The sequence below is a fragment of the Aplysia californica genome, unplaced genomic scaffold, assembly GCF_000002075.1.
Source record: "Aplysia californica isolate F4 #8 unplaced genomic scaffold, AplCal3.0 scaffold00014, whole genome shotgun sequence".
In the NCBI taxonomy this organism is placed as follows: Eukaryota; Metazoa; Mollusca; class Gastropoda; order Aplysiida; family Aplysiidae; genus Aplysia; species Aplysia californica.
In genome coordinates this window covers 2,649,308-2,670,079 of record NW_004797284.1, presented here as the reverse complement: position 1 = coordinate 2,670,079, position 20,772 = coordinate 2,649,308, and the positions used below count along the sequence as shown (strand labels likewise).

The window sequence follows — 20,772 nt, the reverse complement described above, 5'->3', positions numbered from 1 at the left end:
CTCTTTTTGAATATCTCTCTAAAGTCGTCTGAGACAATGTGTGACTGTTTCCGTTTTCTTTGGTACTCTTTATAAAGGCCTCTAAGGCTTTGAAAGTGTTAGTCAAGTTATATTTTGCATGTATTTCTGTCTACAGTAATGGGAAAGCAACTTGGACTAGTTTGTCGAAGAATTACTTATCACAAAATTGCTTGTTGTCTTCTGCTCACTGGTAATTTTACAATCGTGGAGCTCCCATCTCCAAGTCATGTATACTGTCTTTGCAGTCACAAATAACCACTGTGTGAGGGCAGTTGTATACAAACAAATGTAGGTAGAATGTATGAGATTTGTTTCAAATTGAAGTGTAGAGCTAGAGAGTTGAAGTTGAAGGTATGTTCAAGAGATAATTTTTGTGGCGAGTGTGTTTATGAGTTGCTTTTTTTTTTAGTTACAAATCAAGTATCATCTACCCTTCATTGATTAACTAATCAATGATTCAAGAATGATACATGACAGACACAGTAAGGGACGCGCACTTAAAATTAAAAAACTCGAAAAGTCGCGATAAAAATATTTTCCAATAGATGTACTGAATGTGAAATAAGCGCCCCTGAGCTGTCAATCATAAACTTTTTTAAAAATTCATTCGTCAGTAGCTTTTGCCACAATTTACCAAACTTGGTTGAGTCAGTATTAACATAAATTTTCTTTGATGCCATCTTAAACTTGCCCTTTCTCAACTACACTACCATACCCAGTGATAGATTACGCAAACCTCCGTGACAAAATCTTCTGGCTATCGATAGGGTTCGATCTGAGTTCTGGTCAGCAAAGGCAGCTCTTTATTTAGATTTACCCCCTAGTCTGCTTTGACAAAGGCCACAATCGTGTGTGTCATGCCGCCTACTCGACAGGTGAACGCCTCAACAAACCACTGAATCTGCGTAATTCAACCGCACATTCGCCACCGGGCTGCAAAACTGGCACTTGGGCAGTTGAATCACATGGAAATTGGGGACTGGTGTGATATAGGCGGTTGATCTACTAAAGGATTGAAACACTTTGCAGTAATCTTTCAAACTCTGGATTTTAACATAAGGTGTATCAAAGGCTGTACTACACAAAGGGATCAAAAAGTGATTATCGAAAATGTTGTCACTTTGGCGGTTGAATCACGCGGCTAGCGATATATGCTTACATTTGTTTTAAAGATAACATGAAAGTTCTGAGTTTAGAATGCTGAATAGGACAATGAATGTTTGTGCACATAAATTAGTTATGCACTCATGTATCAATCCTCACATTTCCTTTCTATCAATGGTAACTGAATGAATGTTGACACACAATCTTTTCTCTTTGACACCCACTGATTCCTTACTGAGCTAGCTTTCAGACTTGATTTCTATCTCAAACTGCATCCCCCTATAGTCTTTGGATTTCCAAATGCTGGTACTAAGCTATGATAGTGTCTAGCTTTCCAGATTACGGTGGGACCTAATTTATGTTCTCTAGCTTTTCTTTCAAATGCTGTTACCCAGCTTTGATGCTGTCTCCAGATGGTGATACCAGTATAGTCTCCAAATGATGATACCTAGCTATGATACAGTCTCCAAATGCTGATACCTAGCTATGATACAGTCTCCAAATGCTGGTACCTAGCTATGATACAGTCTCCAAATGCTGATACCTAGCTATGATGCAATCTCCAAAAGCTGATATCTAGCTGTGATAGTCTCCTACCTAGCTTCATTTAGTGTCATTGTTGCCCTTAGGATCAACCTCTTTATGCAGTTATTATAGAAAGACTCAATCATCTCGGTGTAAACGGCTTGCCTCTCATAAGGAAGAATCTAGTATAGTCCTGTGTTCTCACTGGCATGGTCACAAGTGACACCCTGTTTTGTCTCATTTTCTGCGCACCCTTGACTCTGCGGTTGTTAGCACAAAGTGATTAGTCTCCCCGGATTTGGATGAAGAAATCTGTGTCCACGTGTTATGTAAAAACACTTTGAGAGTTGAAATTTCAAGAAAAGCAGGCTTGACCAGGCTGGTTGCCTAGTAGTGGTGGGCAGTACCGGCGAAATCCAGTCTCGGTACCAGGTGCCGAGAACCGCCGGTGCCGATACTGGGAGTGACACCAGTAGGTGACGTCACAGACTTTGCGTCTTGCATCTAACGCCACGATCAGCGCCGCCCGCACACACCCCCCCCCCCCCCCCCCCCACACACACCAGTCAAAATTGGAGAGGCGATCTGTGACGCAAAATACCTTTGAAGTTTGCCGCCGCGTGGGATTAAACTTTGCAAGCAGATATTTAAAAATAGTTATCGCCGCTAAAAATTGATTTCATTTTCGGAATCAGCGTATCAAAATAAGCAAAGTGGCTCGCGTAGAACCTGATTTGAAGCCATATGATAAATTTAAGCAAACTTCGTTTTTGATTGTCAATTTTGAATCTGAAGTCCTGTATCAAGGTCACCCGCTGTGTTGTGTGCATCTGACGTCACAGGTGCTAGGTCTAGGCCTACACACACTGCACACTTCCCGTAGCCCGGTAAGAAAAAAACAACCGTCGCGTCGGCTCCTTCTCAGAGCCGGTACAATGTATTAACCGTTGGTGTCGGCTCCTTCCGAGAGCCGGTACTGGAGGCCAGGTGTCGGTACTGACACCTCCTTCGGTTGAACCGGGAGTTCCGGTACTGGGTACCGGTACCTGCCCATCCCTACTGCCTAGGTGAAGTCTCCTGTTAATCCCTACCCAAAAATGGCAGACACTTGTCAATTTTTCAAAAAGTTAAGATTACACCTGAAAATGGCATAAGGCTGCCTAACAGGAAGGGAATCTATCATTCTAATTTGAGACAGAATTATGTTTATTCATTAAAATCACTTGAAGAACCTCTGATCTAGTGGGAGATCAAGGAAGAAGAAAAAGTGTGATATCATGAGAAAAATTTTTCTGCTTTTTTTTCTTAGATTAACCTCTTCGCTGCCGCGCCCGTAGAATTTACGGGCCTGAACCATGTAGCACTGTGCTTATGGCCCGTAGGATTTACGGGACTGACAGAGGTTGTTTTAATACCAATTAATTAGTGCTAAAGTCTTGTAATTGTTACTGAGGTACCTTCTCTTTATGTTTACCTCCATCCCCCCCATCTTCCCCCCCCCCCCAAATTTGAAAGCGTTAGATTCATATTTTAGCTCAAAGAGAAGATTAGATCTTAGATATACACATCTACTGCACAAACATGATATACTGGCAATAAACACTTTAGTTTAGTATGGGGTTTTATGGTGCTCGCAACTGCATAAGGTCATATGAGCACGCAAGTAAACACAAATATATCGTCGGCCTGGTGATAAAACTGTCTAACCCACAAAATATCAAAAAACTTTTTATTGGCCCTATCGATAGTAAATTGTCCATTTCATATGCTCACTCAAAGACAGATCTGAATTTTGTCTAGAAATTTCTTTAAAACATTAGAAATAAAACCGTATAACCCGGCACCCATCGGATTTTAGCCCGATAATTCCGACTATCCCACCTGCGAGGGACGGAATGTGGGTTGGCTGTTTTTATCGCGCTAACAATGAGGGGCCACTTACTACGTTACCGACTAACCCCGGCTTCGACTCGTGACAATTCCGGTATTTGAAATGCATCTTTATGGATTTTGTTTTGAATGAAACTATGTTTTTTGTCCGCGTGTTTTTCTTTGTCTTTGTACTCGAAATTCACCGATTGTGAAGGCATTTTCCCCTAATCGGACTACTGTCTCTTCTCCTAATCATTTTTCCTTCACAATTAAATGGACGAAGTAGATAGCATTTCCCCCTTTACTAACTCACTCCAAAAAAAATAATTGTGGGACCTGTCCAGCACACCGTCTGCCCCCAACGATCGTTGTTTTTTAAAGCGCTTTTTCTTTCTTTTTTCATTTGCTGTGTTTATTGCAGTCATTACCTTCTGAAACATCGTTCGACTTTCTTTGAAAGTTCATTTCGTTTGTGTTTTGAGTAGATTATTTTCTCAGTGTCATAACCTAATGCGTTATCTTTATATCAAACCTTAGCTTACATAACGCTATAACATTCAATAAGATGATGCCACTCTTGCTGCGTCACCTCTTACCCTCAGTGCAGTCGAAAGGGATCAACATGACCAGGCTAATGTCACATCAGTTGATAGTACAATAGTTATGTTACCTTTGATCTCTGCGAAAAGGACATGGCATGAAAAAGATTGGAAGGGTAACAAAAGGAAGAGGTTGAAAGAACTGGAAATGCATCTACCCATGTCAAGGCACGCAGGGAGCAGGATGTGAACTTGACGTCCTTGGCAGTTGTAAATGGGTTGGTACAAAATGCAATGATATCACTGGTCACTCTCTTGGAAAGAAAAGAGAGCCTACGTATATGACACGATAAACATGATAGACAAAAAGAGATCTTACACAGCAAGCGAAAACCCGAGGAGAAATTACAGCCACTTACAAGAGTCAATGGTCAAAGAACACCTGTTTGTAAAACAATCTTCAAGAACACCACAGGCCTGACCCACTGGTTTATTTAAAGTGTTTTCTCCGAAAAAACAACAACCAAGAGGTCCACCCACCTAAAACACATCGCGCCCACCATGAAAGAGCCAAGGATGACAAGTTGTTCCATAAAGAGGAATTTTTTGACAAACTTTTGAAGATATCCTCCTGTCTACAGATGACAATCCAGAAAACGTCAGATCTGCATCAAGTATACATGGAGAACTTTGCAGAGAGGGTGAAAGCCACATTGAGCTATCAAGTGTTCTGCCAAAAGTTCAAGAAAAACAATTTGGGTTTACTTTCAACCAAGAAAGACCAGTGCGACATTTGTACAAAGTTCAAATCTGGAAACCTCACAGAAACAGAACACACAGCTCAAATATGAATATGAGGAAAGCTGCCGCTAGACCAGAGAAGGAGAAGGACAGGGAGGCTGTGTGTGTCCTTTGTATGGAGATCCAGTGCATCCTTCTGGCCTCATCACTAAAGACTTCCACCTTATATAAACAAAACTGCCTGTATACAATGTTACGACTTAGGATCTTGCCACCAGAGATGCCAGATGATATGTCTTTTATGAAAGTGAAGTTGGTCTGGGCTTCAACAGTTTTCATCACGTCTGACTCACTAACTGATATTGCAAGTGACTGACTTCAACCATTTCATCATCTGCAGTGATTGGCGCAACTACTAAAACAGAAAGCCACCCTGGTGAGTGCAATGGCCTCGCTGGCCAAAGAGCTTGACATCACAGTTGCGCAGAAATTCTTCCCAAGGGCCATACCCAAATGGAAGTGGATTCAGTCCATGGCACTATTGAGCGATCGCTAAGAAACGCACTGATGTAAATCCCAATGGACTACGTGAACATCATGCTCAAAGCCAGACGCATCCCCAGGCCCTATGAAGTTATGTTCCTGGACCACAGCTTTTTCAAAGATTTCGCAAAGGTCGGAGAGCACTAAACAATCCGTCCAGGGAGAAAAGCAGGCGATCCTACTGTCACTGACTTGCAGGCATCAAAGTACACTCCAGTCTTTAAAATTCAGTACAAGCTGAACTTTGATGATGGATGGCAGGCGCTGCAGGGACCAAGAAAGCTGAACACCATGTGTATACGACGGTTACTGCTGGACCTCTCTGCAAAGACAGATTGAAGATAACTGCCAACCAGTATAAACATCTACTTGAGTTGAAGGCCGTCGTACCACGATGCTACCACAATTACCATGAAACTTTGCCTCAGTAAGAAGTTTTTGAAAGCGATCAAGCCAAATTCGATTATAGTAGAGTCTTTCAAAACAATGGTAACTTTTGTCGTATTGCCTTGTTGTAGCCATAGGACACAGAGTTAGATAGACATGCTCTTCTGTCGTCGAGAAAACTCTTAAATAAAGTAGTAGTTGTCAAGCCACACACTTGGAGAAAGCTGGCGCATTCTTTGGTACTCACAAAGTCTTCTTGTATAATAATGACATATCATTATGTAACCAATTTCTCCCAAACCATTGCCGAGGTAGCAGAGCTTTTGTGTGGCTTTCTGCTTTCATTTCTTTCTTTGTATTACTTTTTTTCCAGGCCTTTGAATGGCCACCCAGTGCCAATAGTACCGTGTCGGACACGGTTATAAATTCTAAAGGCCTACTGCTGCTGCTGCTACTACTGTTGTTTTTGTTGTTGTTGTAGTTGTTGTTTTTGTAGTTGTTGCTGTAGCTGTTCTCCCTTACCCTTCCAACCTCCTGTTCTTCTACTTTAAATGTAATTAATATACCCATTGCTGTGTTCTGCTTCTTCTACTTCTATTAAAGGTTAAACTTTGTAACTGCTGTTTTTGCCCGAATTGACTCCGTAGCACTGAAATGGCAGCAGCTGATAGTATGTTGGTAGCAATAATATAGTCCTCCTCCTCTTCCTTCTTCTTCTTCTTCTTCTTCTTCTTCTTCTTCTTCTTCTTCTTCTTCTTCTACAAAAGATCTTGACGATTGAAGCAAGTGATCAAATACGTTACCGTCAAGTGTGGCTTGGCTGCACTCAACCAAACTCGAGGCCAGCAGTGGCATCCTGATAAAACCGGTCAACCCACAAATTTGAGGGTTGGTCGGTTTTATCCAGGAAATTTGAGCGACAAAACCGTCTAACCCACACAGTTTCATTAAAAGCAATTTTTAAAGGAAAAAAAGTTCTACAGATTTTCGGTAAAGTGTTTTTATAGGTGTTTAAAGCATTGATTTATCGTTAGACGCCTTTGTTTTGAAATAAAACAGTTTTTTCCTTCTCCTGTAAAATTTACCTCGCTGGGGTTAGCCGGTTTTATCACAAGGCCGACGATATGTTGTTTGGTGTTGTTTTTGGCATCATGTTACTTACTCCAACTTTTCTTCATCTGTCTCTCAATGAAATGCCCCCAAAATCATATCAATAGAAATGTAGTTCAATGTAGAATGTACATGCAGAAATTCGTGAGGAAATATTCAAAAGTAAAAAAGTAATGGGAGGTAGAGAGGGGTCACCCCTAAGCAGCCTTGGTTCACGCGATTTCCCCTGGCACGGCAGCCTCTTTACTTTCGGCATTGAAGGGGTTAATTGTCTGCTTTCAGTCTAAGAGATGAAGAAACTTTTTCTGAAGCTCCAATGACGCTTTCTTTGGTGACTGGAATTTTTAAAAGTTACTTTGCACTTCTGGACTCAAATGCAGCACCACATTGTATTACTTCTTTAATATTTTGATCACTTTTTTTACCTGCCCCTCTTAAATTTTCATGGGAACTGCAGAGTATTGCCAGAGTAAATGCATTCTCGTGATTGCCATTTTATTATAAACATCTTTCAGAATTTTGTGAGCTTGAGAGAAAGAGAGAGAGGGTGTAAGATTAGTGGGGATTAGAATCACAGCAATAGCACCCCCCCCCCCCCCCCCCCGAATGTTAGTGGCCATTTTCTAGTAAAAGAGTTTATAGTAATGGGAGTCATACTTTATTTTTGTGTGTTTCATTGTTTACCTATTCTTCCTTGCAGGTTGTGATAGTGACATCCAGGCGATGATCTCGCAGTATTCAGAGGGTGGCGATTCATCGCTACGGCAACTCTGCAGCCTGGTAACTGTCATGAAGCGCGAATACACCCAGGCTTTGGCTGCCAAGAAGCAGCAAAGGGAAGAGATCTCCAAATTAAAGACAATCATAAGTCGTCGTCGAAAGCAAGAGGAGGACCTTCAAAAGAGCCTGGCTGATGTAACGGCGATGTTGGATGAATCAAACTCGTCCCTGAGCCAGATGGAGAAGGAAAACAACCTGAATCGGCGAAAGGTTTCGCACCTGAGAAAGGCCCTCCGTCATAAGGTCACGGATGGAAGCACCAGTTTCATCCAAGCTTTGAATGATGATAGTCCCAATGTTGCATACACACCCCCCAGACGCATGGCCGTTTCTGCTGAACGTAACGACCAAGAAAACTCCCCAATGCTAGCAGCTCCTGAAATTCAAACTCCCTTCAGCCCTGATTTGTTTGATTCTCCCACTTCGGAAGACAATTCAGAACCTCAAGGACTAAACCCAGACAGAGGAAGCCCCAAGTTGAAACTTTTTAAAGTCGCAACTGCTAGTGAAAAATTCTTGGCTGCCAAGAAAGCTAAAACAGACACTGCAACCGACTGTGCACCTGCTGCTCCAATGCTGAATATTTTGAAGAAGAAATTGACAGGGCTGTCAAATTCTCGTTCTCACGTTACGTCTGTCTCAAGGCGAGACTACGATGGGTTTGGTGGCTCCACAACTTTTGTTCAACCCGTCGGCCCGCCTAAAAGTGCCTTGATGAGAATGGGACTGAAAAAAAAGACGAGTAAAAGTTCAAGGTTAATGGCCACAAAACCTCTGGCAAATCAGCTGAAACTTTCAAATTGTTTATATAACGGAACTTTTCCGTCGTCTTCAACGTCTTCACATACGACTTCAGCAAGTGGGGCTGATGCCAAACAGAAACGTAGTCTTGATGATGATGATGATGATGTCCAGGTTGTTGAAAGGTCAGAAAAGCCTTGGAGAGCTCCAATGTCTGTCAAAGTTAAGAAACCAAAGCCTTCTGCGACTTCTACCTCTTGTAAAAATCCTCAATTGACGATGGACACTACAGGTTTTATTGACCTTACGTAGTTCGTATAATTTCCTTTTGTTTTCAGGTGATTTTTAGCCTTCCATATTCAAAGCCCTATGCCAATGTCCTTCAGATGCTATTTTTTGTTGGTTTAAGTAATGAAATGGGGACTTCGCTTTCTTTTTAATGCCCCTATAGGAGGAGCTTAGTGTATGCCGTACACTAAACAATTCCCTTTGCCAGGATTGTGAGAAGTCGCAGAAAAAATTATGGGCTATTTGCCAACTGCGGCTGTATGAAGTGGTAGTCATCCCATGTCATTGTGTTTGGCTAAGGCGGCAAGCATTTACCTCTTTGCTATTTGCTGACAAACTGTTCCTAATTATTGGCAAACACAGCAGTCTTTGAAGTTTGCTTAGTGTTAATGTTAGTGACATAGTACCTAAATATGGACTGGCATGCATTTTGTAGCAGTTAAGCGCTTTGATGTCACAGGCAGAAGACTGGAGATTGATTTCCATGTGGGGATGTTTTTATATAGAGAATCCTTGTGTGTCTGCTGGGGTGTTGTATTCCTCTCAGCCCAGTTTGGCATGGACAGGCAGGGTCAAAGCAGCCTGCCTTGTAATCGATCAAAGTTGTGTTGATAGGGGTGTCAAACGTCTGCAGATGTTTGTGTTACTGAATATGGGAGGATGTAGTAAGCGTAATATCTGCCGAATTTCAAAATGGTCCAAAGGGTGTGCAGTGTGCCTGCACGCATTCTTTGAAGTATTTAATTCTAAGCATAGATAATATGTATATTTGGAACTATTAATGTGTACATATTATTATTTGTGCCTTGTTTTTTGTTAAGTAAGTCTGTGTATTGTTGCCATAATTTATATATATGTGAGTTATCATGATGAAATCAGGCGCTCGTCTAAACTAAATTTATAACGAAATCAAAGAAACCGCCATTTTTTTGGCATTTGGGCAGTGTTGTTCAAATTTTCTTTATTTTTAGCTCAACACATTTTATGTCCATTTAAAAACTTGCTTCTCTGTGGATTTTGCTTAAAAATGATGGTCAAAGGCATAAAAAAATGTAAATTTGTTGTTTTCAGTGACACTCAAACTTTGTAAGCCACCAAACGTTAGCGGCCATTTTCTTGCTAATTTTACCTCTGACATTGTCTACTTCAATCACAAAAAATATCTTGACTTCTGTACAAGACAGATGATTTGTGTCTGTGCCTGGCGAAAGGTACCAAATGACGCATTTTAAAGAATTCCGGGTTTTTTTGTTGGCATTTTCATGTACAGAGATCATTTCTGTACAATATGCTTTTTAATTTTTAAGATACTTTTTGTAGTTTTTGAGATATGGGTGATTTTGTAAGGCAGGGTATGGAAACAAAGTTTTGAGAAAAACGGCTTTAAAGTTCCCCCTTTGTTTCTGCTTCAAATAGACAGATCTACGCTTTGAGACGACCTGACAACACATTCGCTTCTCACAAACCAACTTTAAAAAGCAGTTAAGATAAAAGAACAGCTTCAAAGTGTTTTTCTTCAAAACAAATTCACCACCACCTTGTCCAAGAATTTTCAAGAAATAGATCTAGGTTTGCGCAGGGCAGAAATAGGCGATACAAGTTTGCTCTCCTTAAAATGAAAGGGTGTGGATGTGCAAAGCTTCGCTTTGTTTACATGTTCTAGATATTCATGCGCACAACCTGGATTATTGTGGAACAGTCCCTGGAGTGGAATTCCCAGCTGATTGTCAACTTTCTTGACTATGAGAAGGCCTTTGACAGTATAGACCGAACAACACAATCGAAGATTATGAGACACCACGGAATCCTACAGAAGTTGGTGAACCTCTTCAAGAGCATGTACGAGGGGACAAGTTGCAGGGTTGTACATGATGGCCAGCTCACTGACAGCTTTGACATCAAGACTGGTGTGAGACAGGGATGTCTATTTTCACCATTCCTCTTCATATTGGCAGCCGACTGGTTGATAAAGGAAACCACCAGAGGACACAGAAATGGTATACAGTGGACACCTTGGACACAGTTGGACGATCTGGATTTTGCAGACAACTTGGCGCTTCTGTTGCTCACCCAGGAACAGATGCAAGCAAAGACTTCAGTATTAAACAGCCTATCGGAGTCTGTTGGATTGAGGATCCATCCCAGAAAGTCAAAGGTCCTAAGAAACAGATGCACTAAGAAAGGAGTGGATCACAGTAGAAGGAAAGGCACTAGAAAACATTGAATCCTTCTGCTATCTTGGGAGTATAATTGACAAAGAGGGAGGAACAGGTGCTGAAATAAAGTCCTGCATTGGAAAAGCACAGGCTGCTTTCATATCTTTAGATAGGATTTGGAAGACCAGAGATATCCCACTTCGAACGAAGCTGAGGATTTTCAATTCAAATGTGAAGTGAGTCGGTCCTGGTGTATGGATGTGAGACATGGAACGCATCACAGACTTGCATAAAGAGGATCCAGGTTTTCTTGAACAGGTGTCTGAGGATCAGATGGACAGACAGGGTCGCCAATGTGGAAGTGTTAAGGAAAACAAAACATCCCAGTCAGAGAGGAGGTAGGAAGAAGGTGGTGGCGATGGATTGGATATACTCTCAGGAAGTCGGGCAACTGCATAACAGAGAAAGTTTTGGATTGGAACCCACAGGGTAAGAGATCAAGGGGAAGACCACGTGGATCCTGGAGAAGAATCACAGAAATCGATGTACAGAAAAGTGGGAAGACATGGAATAACATCAAGAGGCTAGCCCAGGATAGAGAAAGGTGGAAGGTGATTGTCCATGGCCTATACCCTGGTGCAGGGTGAGAAAGGCAATGATGATGATGACCTGCCATTAGAGAGGGGAGAGAATGACCTAAATTTTGGTATGCTATGTATGTGATTGGGTCTACTTTATGGATGGACAAGAGAAATCATCCACAATGTTTACTTGAAAAACTAATTTTCTTACGCATTTTTTGGGATTATGCAATGTTCCTTGTGTTAAAAAGCATTTTTTAAATGTATTAAAAAGTAAAAGAAACTCAAGTCCTTGTAAATATCGGTGATTAATGGCTAAAGAATCCATTTTTACTGGAACTTAGTTTTTGTCAAAAATTCTATTTTTGACCTTTGAAGCCTGCTATCTCGGTTCGAACAAATACGTCTTTTGTACCTTTCACCAGGCGCGCTTACATTATTTTTCAACAAAAGCAAGACAAATGAACATGCTTTAAATCATTAATAAACCCTGAGTTTTTCCACCGTTTCCCGGATTTTTTTCTATGGTCACCTCCTAAAATTTGTGTATTTTGTCTCATTATAACCCCAAAAGCTTGTCTCAAACTTCTAAATCGTGGAAACTAAGGGTAAGTCATTACTAAAATATTTTGTTTGGGAATAGTTCTGAAAAACAAACAAAAACTAGCTCTAAATACTAAATGAAATATAACAGTTGTCTCTAGTACCCGGTATCAGACGTTCTCAGTGTCCAATGGGATACAGGGTTATTACAACCAGACACTCCTCAGTGTCCGATTTTAAAAAAATATTTTTTTGGTAAGTGTTTTATGGCACCCTTTACTGCGTACTCCAAGGTATCGAATAAGAGGAGGGGGGGGTGGACAAGTGGTCCGTAGACCAAATTTTACCAAATTTCTCACATATAACAAGCATAGTAAGGAGTCTTAAAATCCGCAATCAAATTTGAGAAAAAGTTTCATTTCCATGGATATGGTGGCCATACTGGATTTTTTTTACATGTCTTACATAATGAACAACACACTTATTGCTCATGGAAATTCATTTTTTTTTTTGCATGCGTGTTAACAAGCATTAGATCTAAAAATTTGTCTGTTGTTTTTTTCCTAAATGAATTAGAAAATTTTTAATAACTTTTTTCCTGAGGTAGCATTCAAGTTTGCAGAAAATCCACACTCCAGACACCACCAACAAAAATCTATTCTATGTTTAAAAAATGCAACTGACAAATTTTTAATATTACATTTTCCCTTCATTCTGTGAAAATTTCATGAAGATTGGATGAAAACTTGTGGAGTTATTTGAAAAAGTTTAGAGAAAAGATGCCCGGTATGGGAAATAATACCGTTTTTGGGGGGATTTTATGCGTAGGAGAGGCTGAGGAAGCTAAAAAGGCCTACAACTAAGATTTCATAATTTTGAGCCGAATCGGGATTTTGGGGGTGAGCCCCCCCCCAATGTGTGGGGTACGTAATTCAAATTTCGACACCAGTTGTTTTAATTACAACACCACTGTGGGGAACTTCGACATCACTTGGGGGGAAATGCGACACCCACGGCCCGGACCAGCCCAGTGCTGTAGCTAGGCCTAGGCTTGGGTCCAGGAGGTCATGGGTTCGATCCCAGGCATTTCAGTGTTAACATATCTTTTCTGCTTGACACATGAAATTAAAGGAACAGCGGTTGGTCTGTCGTTAGTATACGCTGACTGGGTGAGGCAAACATATTGCCCTGTCCTTTCACCTGATTGTGGTTTTGCTGCATCATTAAAACTCCACAATTAGTACATGTACATGTATTGAGCTTTCACAGCTTGACGTGAAGACTCGTCTCCTTTAAGGTAGGTGACACATAGGGAACACTGGTCTTTTTGGGTTGGTGGATGGATAAATTCTTCTCCTTAAACACGCTCTTGTAAAAGACAAAGCTTGGTGGCTCTGGCTTTGGTTTCCTCTCTTCTAAGAACTTATACTTTTTTCTCTTTCTCAAGTCTGGACTGAGATATTCTCTCGAAGACGATGCTCTACAGAAGTGTAACTCAATTCTCTGGAACCTGTCGATGTGATCAGCCACCATTTTTCTTATCTTTTCATTTCGTAGAATCGCAGCCTTTGATTGAACTCCACCTCTCAATTCTCCTTCAATCGTCCCTGATGAAGTGATTTTGTTCAAAACAGTATGTGTGAACTGCTCTGATATCCCAAGACTGTTGAGAAAAAAACAGTCTTGTTATTAACTTGAACACTTTTGAAATCAACAGTCAGAAAGTACTCCTTAGTTTGTTGCCTTCGAGACGTCTGTACATTGCTTGCTCTTTCCTTGGGTACGCATTTGGTGTTTGTGTCGCGAGTGTGTGTGTGGTAACCTATCCGTTCGAAATGTTTGGAGCTCCGAAGGGTGTGCTCTTCGCCAGGACCACCGACTCTCTTGGGTAGCGGGTGAGGCAGTCCAACCTCCCAGAATCCTCCCCAAAGAGGTGCCACCGCAGGACCTCCGTGGCGGGGCATCTCTGCAGCCGGTGCTCCAAATTTAGAGGCTCCTCGCTGCACAATGGACAAATTGGGACGGATGTTTTGTCTATTCTATTTTTGTTGGCCCGCAGCCCAGAGAAGTGACCGGTCCTGATTTTTGCTTGTAGTACTGGTTACTGCGGGACTTGATTTGAGCCTCTCATTTTAAGGAAATTTCCCTGTATATTTCCTTCGTCCGCGTGTGGGATATCAGAGGGTCTTTTGTAATGAGTTTTATCTGGGCGCACACACTTTCATATGTAATTTGGCGGCCTGGACCCGGCAGCGCTGTTGCCAGTTTGGCATTACTGTCTTCGAGATTGTTGCCGAGGATATCGCAGTGACCAGGAATCCACTGAATGGTCATGAACGACGGAACACACACACGTATCAACACCAAGTCGAGGCATGACGACCATCTCAACCCCAATCCCTCTCCCCCTGCCCCACCATCCACGGGAGGAAAAAGTGACCCCGATATCTCTATATGTGGGTCAACATGGAGCAGGAAGCACACCTGGTGCCCAGTAGACGGAATTGGCAGCTCTGACCATGCTCAGATCTCTGTGACCCTTAACACTGAGGTCAGCCATGGGTCGGTATTTAAGGGCAGGTCACCTAAAAATCGTTCAGCGTCGACTGGAAAGCTTTCACTTTCACTGGCGCCGTTGAACGTGACACTGTGACGAGAATGCCTTCGAACAACCACATCCGCAACACTGTCTGAATTCCACACTGCCCTGATGGACGCCGGTACCCGTATTGTCGGCACTGTGAAACCAGGCAGGCATAAAGACATTGGAAACCCCCCACAGTTCGAAGAGCAATCCGGAGGCGAAATAGACTCCGGAAAGAGGTGCGAAATCACTGCCAGGAATGGCTAGAGGCGTGCCATGTGGCGCAGGAGGCAATCATCGATGCCTAGACTGACGCCTGGAGAAAACCACCAACTCGCCGCAGGACGACATCACGATGTGGAAAATCTTTAAAAGCCTCAACGGTACCGCTGAGACAAACTCACCAAATGAAGCAATATCACACAGCAATGGGCGACTGGTGACATCAAGCAAGCTTAAGGCGGACATATTCGCTGACCACTACGTGAACGTCTACAGTTTAAACATGTCGAAAGAAGACAGAGCCGAAAACCGGCAACTCAAACAGCGACTGAAATATTTATGGAACAACCCAAAGGCTGACCAGCCCGATTTCACTATTGCGGAACTGAGGAATGCCATTACTGCTGTTGTTGTATACATGTATACTGTTGCTGCATACATGTATACTGTTGTTGCATACATGTATACTGTTGCTGCTCTTGTGACTTGTTGGTGTCGCTGCTCAGCTTTTCGCTTTCTCTCTCTCGAGCCTGTTGTTCCTTCAAAAGCTTTGTCTCTCTTTCTTGAACTTTGGCAGCAATGCAGTCATCCTTGGTTAGGAGCCTGTGTGAGGTCAGCTTCCGCGTCGACACTTTCTTTGGTTTGGATGAAGAGGTGACCGGGATGTCAAATACATCATTCAGCTGCTGTTGCAAATCTGAAGGACTAAGAGTGATGTCAGGACGTGTTTCACTGGTGATTTCATCTTCCATGACCTCCAGGCCAGTCGTTAAAATTACCTGCTGCAGCAGATCTGTGTCAGGGCGATCCTGTTCTTCTTGTGGGCCTAGGCCTGAGAAATAGAACTACCGAGAGGGGAAACAAGACTGCGCAGGCTCTGACGTCATCCATGACAACTGTGCTTGGCTGCCCCGGGACAAGCGACCGCACGCTCAACGCTAGTAGAAAACGTGAATGCGTGGTAAGCTGTTACTGCTACTATCGATAGATCCGCGCAGTTAACAACAGTTTATTATGTAGGCCTTTTTGTTCTACAAGTACACGTATTGCGTTGGTAATGTAGCCTACCCTAATACTAATAGATACTTACTAAACAATATTAATTTTTTAAATATGAGACAAAGCTTGCTTCCTAAAAATAACCTCCATCTCTTGACATGCAGTCAACAAAAGATCGCTAGCAGCCGAAAGTCCATGATGACAGCCTTCAAAGTTATTTAATGTAAAAAAAATGTCTTACGTTGGTCAGTAGCATCTATGGTTCCTGAGATTTTGGTAACACACGAGTCACAGACCTGCGAGGAAAGTTTCGACACAATGTATCCAGCTACATAATGAATTACATTATCCTCAGTGAGACTGAGACTCGGGGGCACAACTGGAGGTTTTGCCGAGACGATTGGCTGAAGGCGTCTTGGTACATCCTGCTTCAGTCTTGATTCAAATGCTTGTTGCTTCCAAGCGAAGTCACATTTGTTTGGCTGAACAGAAATTTATCAAGATCCTTTTTACAAGTCGACTGGTCTGATTTCACGACCAATGCATCGACCACTGTCTGCCGCAAGGCGACCTTAGTCTGCTGGGCTGGGATTGCACCTATTCCCTCCCTTAGCCCCTCTTACCACTGAAAATAGATTTTCTATGCAGTCCTGGTTAAGACGAGAAGTGAGGAGAAAGTGAAACTGGTGCTGGTCTCTGAAGTCGGCCCAGAGTTGGATGAGGCAACGAATGGCAAGTAAAAATCCGGTCAAACATGGTAGGCCTACAGTGCCCGATTTTGTTTCTGCACTTGATGGATTGGATCCATGTGTACATTTCTTCCAAAAAATCCACATGGTTGCTGGATATTGTGATCCAATGGCCCATCTTGTTTTTGCTCTTGACAGCTCCACTGTTGAAAGCATTGAACAGCTGATCGAACTTTTTAATGAACATTGCAGTGTGCATTGCCTCAGGTGGAAGTGGAATGAGGGCCCCCAACAACAAATCCGTGAGTCTTGAAGTTGTTTCTCACACTCACACTCTTTATATATGATGTGGCCGGTCGAACAACCCGTTGATCTTTGGTCCTTCATCTTTATTTGTTTGGTTTTTTTAAATATGAAAATATGGTCTTGTGGGTGTAATACCAAGATGTGAAAACAATGCTCTGTTGTAAGATCCTTGGTCACGGATGATTGCCTTCTCCAAGAGTTCAACATCTGTCAAATGTTGAATATCTTCATTGACAAGGGCTATGAGCATCTCGGTCTTGACAGTGCCTGTTGACAACACATAGGCAAATGATTGCTTCCACTTCCATTTAAATACCAGTTCCCTGGTCATGAACACAAGAGCATAGTTGGCTTTATTCTGGTTTCTTCTTGAAAGCCCATAGTCTTCATAGCCATCCACCAAGTCTTCCGCCGTGTTGTAGTGAGTTTCTGTTTTGAGACAAATTTCATCGAAGACCAAGACACAAATCCTATCGGAATCTCTCATTGCACCCACTATTAATGCTGAACATATCTAGGATGCTTTACGGAAATCCAGGTGCAATCTTCAAATTCTTCATTGAGGTGCAGAGAGTTCCGGGGCTTGGTAGTTTGTATAATTGTTGCAAGAGGGAGTAGTACTTCTTCGACGTGTGGAAGATGCTCAGTGCAAGACTTTTGTCATCGTCAGTCCATCCTCTCGAGCGGGCAGCAAAGATATTACAAGACAAGATGGGCCACTCAGCCTAAAAAGTGTCCGCAGGAAGTATGCTCTTTGCTTCAGATGGCGCTGCAGTCTGTTTTGAAGCTCTCTTTCGTTTATCCAGAAGAAGAAAAGGAATAGCACCTCCTTGCGTGCGCAGATCGACTGCTGTTCATCAGCAGTTCGGAGTTTTAGGTTTTTTTTATTTTTATGACCTCTCGCCCTTCATTCTAAAGTCAAATTAAAGGAATAAAACCATCTCCTTTTCCTCCGGAAGAGGTTTTTTGTCAGCGTAACCATTTTTAAAAAGCGTTCTTCCGAATTTTATCCCAAAACTTGCTAGTTTCACTTTGATTTTAAAAAACTCAAGTAGGGTAACTCTGTTCGCAAAGAGTGCGCTTTTGTGAAGAGGGCGCCACCAAATTTTCGACGTTTTTTAGATGCTCAGTGCAAGACTTTTGTCATCGTCAGTCCATCCTCTCGAGCGGGCAGGAAGGTTCGATACCCTTAGCTGTGACATAGTAAAATTTAAGGCTAGTGACACGGACAGGGACAGTCAGTTGCTGTCACAGCAACACATCAAAAAGCGTGCACGCCAAAACCGCTCATGATTTCTTTTAAAACACACCAACCCGGCTATGTTGAACACGGACAGGCACAGACAGCAACAGCCAGCGACAGTCAGGAAAATTCGAAAAGTGCGTGCACCACTTCTCCTGTCTGTCTGTTTCAAGGGAGTTAAATAAAGATACGATCACAGTGATTGTTCTTGTCAAGATGGAGGATTTTGAAGAGAAACTGATCATTGCGGTGCAAGAAAGACCAGCAATTTTATTTATGACAAGAGCGAAAAACATCTCCTTGACGGAAATGGGTGTGTGGAAATTTGTTGCCATCTTTGTCAAATCTTCCTCACACAGGTCTAGAAGATTTCTGAATGTTGAAAGTTGCATTCGAAAATATTCAATGAATTTTTCCTCATCATTCACAAGCTGTGGGAGGAGATGGTGATATTCACCTAACAAAAAGCGTTTTTTGTTAATAGGATGAACAGGATATCTTCGATGAGAAATTCGTGAACGTCTTAGAGCCAAGGTTCACATACTCCGCTTTCGTACGCTTACGTACTCACAAATTACGTACTCACAAAGTGCGTATGGAGGCGTTCAACCTTTTATTTTTACATTACCTGGGCCCACTGCGGACGACACGCTTCCTCACGCTTACGTGAAAAACGTAGGCCTATGACGTCTAGCATGTCAAACATTTTCCGTCCGTGCTGTGGCTTCACCGACACTGATTTCGTTGATTATGTTTTGTTTGCCCACTTTTACCTTTAAAATTAAATTAATGCCAATTGACTTTGATCTCAGTATTCTCAGTCTAAAAACTGATTGTTTGATGTAGTTTTTTTTTATAGTTTTTTTTTTTTTTTTTTGGGGGGGGGGTTGTTTTGTTTCTTTGTTTGACATGTTGATTTAAGAATAGTCAATAAAGTTTACATTATTGTTAATTATTTAATTTTTTATTCTGAATATCAATAGTCGTTTTGTTATTTGTTTATTTCTGCTCCCATTTTTCAAAGTAAACAAATATGCCTTAAAAGAACACGCTCTTTGGGAGGCACAGAGTGGGCTCTTACTTAAATGACGAATACGGTAAAGACCATTTACGTAGGTCGTATACTACAATGACAACAGCGAAAAAAAGAACAACAACAGCAGCAGCAGCAGCAACATCTTACATCAGTGTAACTGTCAGCCTTTCAATTGGTGGAATGGCCTTCCTCCAGTTCGTATTCTGTTTTTGAATATATGTTGTCCACATAATTCCAAAAGGCTTTGGAAGCTTGCCTTCGCCATGCGAAAATATGCTAAGTATGTTTCGTTATCATCAAGAATTTGGTGCAACATTTTAAATTCTTCTTTTTGCCTCGTTCTTTGCATATATATATATGGGATGTACCCAAAAACCCTGCATATACCTCCTTTTCAACCACCACCATAAAAAAGTATTCTTCCTTGTTAACGCCATTTCTCTAGATCTAGGTCTGGCGCGCAAAAAAACCCAATAACGTACGTGTGAGATCATTGTGGACACGGGCTACCCGCTACGTTAACATACGTACTTTGTGATGAAGCGTGAGTGCTGACACTGTGGACCCCGGCTCTTAAGGGGATCCACTGGTCAGATCAGTAAAAATTTTGAAAAAATATCAATTTTCAGATTTTGGAGTATCTTAATAGATATCAATATCAAGGATCCATCTTTAGAAGCCTAATTCCTTTATCAAACTTATAAATACCTGGAAAATGCATTTAAGAGAGGCAGCAATGTAGGAAAATCTTCACCAAAAATTATCTCTCTTTGCAGTTTTCTCAGAATTGTTTATCTGACCAGGTAGCAACACTATATTGAGTAGATCTCAGAAAGTTACTGTCAGAATTGTTTCAAATTTGGACACAATCTTTTATACACATTTCTCTATAACTTTACAGGAGCATTTTTGCTGTTTATGGAACACATTTGGAGTTTTAGGCCTGTTTTATTTGACAAAATCTGAAAACATTGGAGACCTGAATGTGGTGCATAGCAAGAACTGTAAGGCTCACAAGTCAGTACAGAAAATTCAAATTTGGCTCTGTAAGGTTGTTCTACCTACCAACAGTAATCGCCATGCCAAATATTAGGCTTCTATCTTGATGAGTGTTGATGATTGACAACATATAAAATTGGTTTTAAAAATGCTGAATCAATCCTTTATTTTTGATGGCTCGGGATTATTATGGCTAAAATCTTGAATTTTTTGCTTGGTAACCTTTTTTTGTACTATGTCACCGCCTTTGATGCAGAAAAGCAAACATTAGACCAAAAACTATAGGATTTGGGTGTTGACCATAGCTACACCCCCTTAATGTCCTTCGTAACCACAATAATAATAAGAGTTTCTTCTTCTTTGTCAGCGCCATGATTGACAATGTAGCTGTCTCTTGCTGCCTGTTTGGATGTGACCACATTTCCCTGTGCCTGTCCGTCCCTGTGCGACAGCAAGTACATGTAGCTGTCCCTGTCTGTCCGTGTCACCGTGTTCGTACCCTGCCCTAATGCAGATCCTGAAAGGAAGGGGGATAGTGCTGCATCTCTTCAAAAGGAAATCCGTACTCTCTGTTTCATTCTGCTGCTGTTGTGACTCCTTGTCAGAATTTGTATGAGTGCCACGATCTCCGAGACAATTGTTGTGTGGTCTTGCAGCGATGGCGATTTTTCTCTTACACCGATACAGGCGACATCTGTGTGCATTTAGTTGTTTTTTCAACAGAAGTTCCGCAGACATAGGTTTATGCTTCACCATTTGCTGT

The 20,772-nt window shown here is 41.8% G+C and overlaps 1 protein-coding gene across 1 annotated transcript in view; it reads left to right on the top strand.

Annotated features, from left to right (window-relative positions):
* LOC101857851 (E3 ubiquitin-protein ligase TRAIP) overlaps positions 1-10,354 on the top strand; it is a 42,495-nt gene extending 32,141 nt beyond the window's left edge. The window contains exon 5 of the mRNA XM_035970947.1: positions 7,543-10,354. Within this exon, the coding sequence (XP_035826840.1) occupies positions 7,543-8,675 (1,133 nt within the window). The 3' untranslated portion in view covers positions 8,676-10,354. The remainder of the gene's footprint in view (positions 1-7,542) is intronic.
* Positions 10,355-20,772: the final 10,418 nt, after the last annotated feature.